Here is a 7,950-nt window from a genome sequence, read left to right as displayed (position 1 = left end):
TTCCCTTTGCATCTACAGGCACAAGGCAACTCCGCAGATATCGAAAGCAATCAACAAAGGGTGCCATATTGCTGGTGGAGGTTAAAAGTGAACACTAGCTTTGAAAAAGCTGAAGACAAATTAATTAGATTGTGCATTCCATTTTCAAATGCCTGTTTTGCGCCCTTTAACAATATTCATGTGTTCATACAAACAACAGGTTCAAAGAAAAGGTGTTTTCAGTTTCCCATGAAAGCACCAGGTACTGTGAGGATAAAGATCGAGTAGAATTGCAAAATTATTTGCATAATAAAGGGCTGTTTTGTGGAGTTGAAGAACAATATATCTAGACAAGGCAGTGCTCATATGCTATATGTTAGAGTCTCATGGTGAGGAAAGAAAGTCAAATGGAAATTATCCCTACGGATCATTTTCATTTGTCTTTCTTTCCCTCACCATGTGAGCCTAGAAGCCAAAGAACACTGCCAGATTTTGAACATGCAGCAAAACTAGATGACAAATGCATAGCGTGCAGGTTTTTCCAGATTTTTTTCTGGAACAAAATCACTTGCCCTGCCTGTTTGTTATCTACACTTGCCAGGTTTTCCCAGGTCCCAAACTTTCAAGTAGTCTGCCACATGAAAAACTGGTATGACCTTTGGGTTGTATCCAATGTAAGTCATACTTAGAGTAGACCCGTTGAAATTAATGGGTGTAACTAAAATAGGTCCATTAATTTCAAGAGGTCTGTTATGACTTGAACTTTCCTTTGTATGGGTAAAATCTTAACTGGCATCAGAAGCCTTATACCAAGTCATTGGCTCAATGACTTTGGCTCATTTTGCCCAATATGGGCCACACTGGCTGGGAATGGCTTTCCAGGGTTTCAGGTGGGTGTCTCTCCCAGTCCTAGCCTTACCTGAGACCGAACCTGTGACCTTCTGTACCCAATACAGATGCTCTACCACTGAGCTACAGCCCTTCTAAGAAGAGACTGGCTGCATTGTCCCCCATTTAGTCCAGCATTTCTGATAATTACCCTATAGATACCTCCAGGAAGCCCAGTCTCTGCAGCTAAAGGCAAATGACCACTCCCACTGCTGACCTCCAGCAGTTCATACCTGTGGCTGAACCCACCATGGTCAAACAGCCTTATTGTGCGTTAATTTGTCTAATCCTCTCTTAAAGCCACCTAGGCTAGTACACATCACGATAGCTTGTGGCAGTGAATTCTATAAAGGAATTGTGGATGATGTGAAATCCTTACTTTTTTGTTCTAAATCTACTGCCAACAGATTTTTGAAATGACCCCTGAGGTCTGGTATTATGACAGAGGAGGGAATATTATATTCACTTCGTCCACACCATGCAGAAATTTAAATATCTCTATTATGCCCACCTCCACTATTGATTTGTTAATCATATAATATGACTTTTGCTTTAGTTGTGATGCTTAGCTTATTTTTTAGCTGTTGCTTTGTCAACAGTGTTCTATGGATTGTAGTTGTTTTACTGATGATCTGTTAATTATGATTTACGCTGTATTTGTGATGTTCTATCATGTTATTGTTATTTATTGTTTACAAGCTGCTTTGGGAGTCATTTGAATGAAAAGCAGCACAGAAATACGATGAAGCAAATCAAATCAAATCCTGCAAATCAGTCATGGTAGGCAGCCTAACAGCTTTAATGATTATTGTTGTTGTTGTTTAGTTGTTTAGCCATGTCTGACTCTTCGTGACCCCATGGACCAGAGCACACCAGGCACTTCTGTCTTGCACTTCTGTCTTGCACTGCCTCTCGCAGTTTTTAATGATTATTAGATTATCTAAATCAGTATTGCCTTCACCAGTCTTCCCCAACCTAGCATTCTTCAGATGTTTTGGACTACACATCCCATCAGGCTACACAGGTATGACTGGCTGAGGCTAAAGGGGCATGTAGTCCACAGCCTATGGAGGGCACCAGGTTGGGGAAGAGTAGTGCACACCGACTTGCAGTGACTCTCCAGAATGTCAGACAAGAGGCTCTCTCAGACCTTAAATCCTAACCTTCATGTTCCTCACTTCCCCAAGCAGTAGGAACTTTCAAGGACAGCCTTTCCCTGTGTAAATTTCATTATGATAAAAAAAAATAGTGGAGGAGCACTCACCCATCTGATAGACACATAGTGCTAGAGTTTATCAAAAATAACATATTACTGAAGCCCAGTTCTCCCACATTGTTGCTTTCTTGCCAGGTAGCTGAAAAATGCAGTATTATTTCTTATTCACTGGCTACCTTCCAGCTGATAAATTGCTCCTTTAAAGCCCACCTCAAGCAGATAGGGTGGCTCAATAGCTCATAGCCCCGAAAGGCTTTCTTCATTAAGGAAGATGCTCATATAGCAATCTGTACAAAAAGCATGACATAGTGTTTCGGAAAATTCAGACAGGATGCTTTCAAAAAATACTTCCATGGTGTGTTAAGACAAATGCCAATATCAGCTTTGCAACTGTCATGGTTAAATGAAAGGGGGAAGTGAAAGAACGCCCATGTTCCCTAAGGGCTAATTCAAACACCACTTTTAGCAGGTACTTCAGTTCCTAGAATCACTCACATATTTGCATAGTGGCCTGTGTGTGTGTGTGTGTGTGTGTGTGTCTTTGTGTCTTTATATACCACATTTATATATACATGCAGGACCTTCTTGCCCATGGACATATCTGTAGACTTAGATTCATAGAATTGTAGAGCTGAAAGAGACCCCAAGGGTCATCTAGCCCAAACACCTACAATTCAGGAACCACTGCTAAAAAAATCACTAGAAGTTGGTCATACAACCTCTGTTTAAATACTTCCAGTGAAGGAGAGTCCACCAGCTTCTGAGGTAGTCAGAAAGTTCTTCCTTATGTTTGGTTGGAATCTCCTGTCTTGTAATTTGAACCCAATGGTTCTGGAGCAGCAGAAAAACAATCTTGCTCTGTATTTCATGTGACATCCAAGTCATTTATATAAATATTGAACACCACTGGTGTTCAGGAGGTGCCACAGCTTCTTCAACATCAGCCAGCTTCTTACCATAGCTGTCAACTTTCAGATTTGAAAATAAGGGATCAGCAGCCTCAAAAATAAGGGATCAGCAACCTCACCTGTTCCAGAGACAGTCTACGGGATATCTAACAATCCGGGATAGCAGTGGGAAGCAGCGGGAAACGGCACTGGAATAAGGGAATTTCCCGCAAAAAAAAGGGAAAGTTGACAGCTATGCTTCTTACACACATTGGAACATAAGAGAATCTGCCTTGCACCAGGTCAGACCATTTGTCTATCTAGCTCAGTATTGCCTACACTGACTGGCAGCAGCTCTCCAGGATTTTACACAGGGGTTTCTCCCAGCCTCTGCCTGGAGATACCACTGGGGACTGAACATTTTGCATGCCAGGCAGAGGCTCTGCTCCAGAACACAAAAGCTTTCGCCAGAATAAATCTGATTTAGGGAATTTGGTTTTGAGGTGCCACAAGCAAGCCTTTCTTTTTCTTGACTGCAACAACCCCATACTTTAAGCATGCCCTACTCTGAGAGGAAATGGATTTCTTTTATTATTATCATCAATATGTATGACTACTGCTGGGAGGTATATTATTAGCTGTGTGTGAAAGGAGGGCAGACTCTTTAATATTATTGTCATCTATTAAATTTCCATACTGAGGATCACAGGGCGGTTCAAATATGAAAATACAAAAATAGATGCTCTTCCTCAGCAGCCTCTCAGAAACATTTCCCTATAACCAGGCCTTTGGCTGATTATCATTCTGTGGCCCTTTAAATGTGTTTGTCAGAGGAGGGTTATGGGCTTTTGTTTTCTTATGTATTTTGTGTGCTCATTTTGTATTTTTATGTTGTCACCAGCACTGTGGTCTTCGGATGGAAGGTGGTATACAAATTTTATAAATAATAATAATAATAATAATAATAATAATAATAATAATAATAATGTTCTGAGGTGCTTACCCAGCTTCCAGCCCTTTGATCTTCGGATGAAGGGTCGTATGCATGTTTAATAAATAAGATTACTAATAATCTTGTGAGGCGATAACCCAGCTTCCAGCCCTATGATCTTTGGATGAAGGGCGGTATACAAATTTAATATAAATAATAATAATAATAATAATCTTGTGAAGCGAGAACAGATCCTCCAAGTGTCCCTATTTTCCAGAGACATCCCTGATTTACAGAAGCCGGCCTGGTTTCTGATTTGACCCCAGAATGTCCTGCTTTTCCTTAGGATGTCCCTATTTTCTCCCTATTGGAGAAATGTTGAAGGGTATGGAGTTATCTGACCCACAAGGCTTCTGAAGGAAATCCTGTATAGGGAAGTGTTTTCCCCCAATGCTTAATATTTTAGTATGTTTTTATATATGTTGGAAGCTGCTCAGATGTGTGAGGTTAGGTATAAATAGTCAAATTATCCTTATGGAATGGGATGTCCCTATTTTCAACAGAGAAAAGTTGGAGTGTATTAATAATATAATAGCAATCTTCTGAGGGACTAACCCAGCTTCCAGGAGCCTCCTGATCTTTGGATGGAGGGTGGCACACAAATTTAATAAATAATAATCTTCTGAGGCGCTAACCCAGCTTCCAGCCCTGTGGTCTTTGAATAAAGCGTAGTATACAATTTTAATAAATAATAATATTAATAATCTTCTGAGGCGCTAACCCAGCTTCCAGCCCTGTGATCTTCGGATAAAAAGTGGTATACAATTTTAATAAATAATAATATTAACAATCTTCTGAGGCGATATCCCAGTTTCCAGGATAAAAAGTGGTGTACAATTTTAATTTAATAATAATAATCATCATCATCATCATCGGAGGCGAGAATACCCCTCCCCCCACCTCACGACGTCCGTCCCCCCTACCCGACAGAAACGCAGAGCGCGCGCCCAAATCAAAGCTCCTCCCCCTCCCTTCCTTCCAGGGGACCTTAGCAACAAGGGAGGAGGGGAGGGCTGGGAAACGCAGCACTCGCGCCTGCGCCCTCTTCCACAGTCTCCCTGCCTCTCTCCCCGCAGCCCCAGCATTAGGAGCCGCGGCCTCTCTCCGTGCAGGGGGTGGTCTCTTCCGGTTCACGCCGGAGCAGAGGAAGCCGGGCGGCCATCTTGGATCATCCGGGAGCGGCGGCGCTGCTGCTGCTGCTTGTGGCTGAAGCGGGCTGGGTGGTGGGGAGGAAGGAGGAAGCCCGCTCGGTGGCGGCGGTGGCGGCGGGTCTCCTCCGCGCTCGGTGTTGTCGGAGAAGGGAAGGCTCGGCGCCAGACCCCTCAAGCTGAGGAAGGAGGGCCCGCTCTTGTTAGCATAGCGGCGGCAAGGAGGAACCGGGACTTTCTCTGGAGGAGGAGTCGGAGGAGTCGGGGCGGGGGGCGAAAGGCATGAGCGCCGAGGGCCGGTGAAGCGAGGCTTGGGGTCCTTTGAGGCGGACAGAAGCCTCCCCTGGGCAGCTCTGAGAGGGGGTTCATCCTCCCCGACTCCGGTTTATCCCCCCCTCTCACTTGGACTCCGTGTCTGCAGCGCCCCGAAACACCCCCCGCCCTTGCTCGCCCGCAGCCCCGTCCCCTCCCTCCTCAGAAGCGGCTCTGGTCTCTCCTCGTCTCCCTCCCTGTCCCCCTTCTCTAACCCAGGCACACACTTCTCTTTCTCCCCCACCCCTCTTTTTTGTGCTCCGTGAGAATCCCCGTCTTCTTTAATCCGCCGCCGCCGCCGCCTTCGAAGGATCCTAATCTGGTCTGTAGAATGATCCCTGAAGACTCCCGGGAGGATACAATGCTCCATTATCAGACTGGAATATAGATGAGAAACGGGGGTCGTGGTGGAGAAGGGGGAAGCAAACCGGATTTCCCTCCCCACACTCCCCTTCTTTTCCCACCTACCCCCACCCTTGATGGTGGTACTTCGTAACCACTATCATGCAGTAAAAATGCGATTTTTTTGGTAAATATATATATATATATATATATATATACACACATATACATATATATATATATAAAACTATTCGGAGGGGGGAGAGTGTTAGTATTTTCTATATCTGTATACACCATACGTTAGCTGGATTTTGCCATTGCAAACGGTGCTTCAGCGCAAGTGGATGAAAATGTCCACTAGAACTCCGCTGCCCACAGTGAATGAACTGCCCACCGTGAATGAAAACGTGAGTGTACTTCAGGATTGTCCATTGTTGTAATGAGAATTTTATAGTAAGCTGAATGCCTTTTTTTTTAACGCCTGGTGTTAAATTTCACAGTATGCAGCACAGTATATTTTGCCTCCATCTTAAAAGATGTATCATGACATGGGTTATTAAATAGTGGGTGGAAATGTGCTGTTTTCTATGAAAATATGGATGAAATTGAGAATAGGTGGTCAAATTGTGATAATTGAAATCCTTTCAGAGGACATCTTGACATCACCTAGGGCATCCATTGCTCTACTGTTATGACATTCATTGTCTGGCAGCTGGACATCTGGTGACAGATGTTGTACAGGTTGTTGTGAATAATGTTATCAGTAGGGAAGCTCTTATCAAGGCCTGCCTGCAATAACCTTCTCTTTAAACTTGGGATCCCTCTCACTTCTACTTCTCTTTCTAAGTCCCTCACACTTTAGTCTTATGTCTTTAGAATGTAACATAATCAAAACAGATGTTCTTGGGCATAAAATATGATAATCATTACAAGTGGATCATGTATAAACTTAGAATGGTAAAGAATGGTTCTTTTCCTCTGAAAAAGATTGGATTGAGTGACCTAGATAACATATATTTCAAATCTGATTTGTATATCTCATAAGTGACCGAGTAAGCCCTTGTGTTGGCAGTCACTTAGGTGATTTTAAAGGACCTCCTCTTTTTGATCTAGATGTTATATTTATCTTCATATATAGCATTTGAGTTTGGTTGCATAAATGCTAAAGAAAATTGAATTATTTTCAAATGAAATATGTGAATTGAGAGGTATTTATGCTGTATTACAATAAAGGTTTGGACGTTTGGTGTCTCCGGAATTTGGAGAGAAAAAGTTGAATATTTTCTTTAACTTTCGGAACACCAGGTTTGCTATCAATATGTTTTCAAATGCAAATTCCTTCTGTCAAAGAAATTGGCAGCATGTCCATTGATACAGGACTGAAGACACAAGTGACAAATCTGTGTGTGCTGCTTATCTGATAGCCAGTTTTACTGTAAAGTTAAGAATCTCTGATAGGCTCCAAGAAAGAAGGTGTTTTATTTATCTTATTTATGAATTGCCTCCCATAAAAGATCCCAAAGCAGTTAAACAATGAAAAATATATAAAAACAATTTCAAGTTCAGTACACCTATCTAGATGGGAATAAAAATCTCCATTTAAAAGGCTTGTTGGAAAAGGAAGATCTTCAATAGGCTCCATCCACTGTTGAGAAAAATATACTTAGATGCATATTTTTTGTTGTATGTGTGTTAGCTGGCCTATTCATTGTGATTGACTGAGGATACTTGCAACAAGCTTAGATACAGAAGTGGAAAATATGCTTAGGGGAACAATTGTTGCATTGTCAAGTCTCTGGATTTATTGACATAGTAGATAAAACTTCTCTATTCTTTGTTTACTTTAGTTTACAGATTATAAAAAGAACTAAAGACTATATTCAGCCAGAGTTAATTAAGTAATTCAATTATAGAATCTTTGTGGACTTCATTCCAGGCCTCCAGAGTTGTCTTTTAGGGAAAATTGTCCTGTGTTGGACACTTCTGTAGTTCATTGTCAGTCTTGAGGTTTATTTCAGTAGGTTTGATCACTTAACTCTTTTACTAACTAGATAACTCTATTATCAGCAAGTTCATCAGGCTTAGAAATATTTGGTGGGAAACTGTCTTAATACCATTCTCCAGTGTGTATATTCAAGTTCTAGATTAGATAAATTCTTAAACTTATTGTGGATAGCCCATTTGTTA

The 7,950-nt window shown here is 41.9% G+C and overlaps 1 protein-coding gene across 8 annotated transcripts in view; it reads left to right on the top strand.

The window, feature by feature from the left end:
• Positions 1–5,095: 5,095 nt before the first annotated feature.
• The window catches only part of MARK3 (microtubule affinity regulating kinase 3), a 68,491-nt gene continuing 65,636 nt past the window's right edge, over positions 5,096–7,950 (top strand). For 5 of the 8 annotated variants that reach the window (XM_083733663.1, XM_083733661.1, XM_083733657.1 and 2 more), the window contains exon 1: positions 5,096–6,170. In XM_083733663.1, coding sequence (XP_083589789.1) covers positions 6,108–6,170 — 63 coding nt within the window. In that variant the 5' untranslated portion in view covers positions 5,096–6,107. The remainder of the gene's footprint in view (positions 6,171–7,950) is intronic. The other 3 variants (XM_083733660.1, XM_083733662.1, XM_083733658.1) reach the window with 1 other exon arrangement.

The sequence above is a fragment of the Podarcis gaigeae genome (assembly GCF_964106915.1).
Source record: "Podarcis gaigeae genome assembly, chromosome: 1".
Taxonomy (NCBI): Eukaryota; Metazoa; Chordata; class Lepidosauria; order Squamata; family Lacertidae; genus Podarcis; species Podarcis gaigeae.
This window is presented reverse-complemented; position numbering and strand designations above follow the sequence as displayed.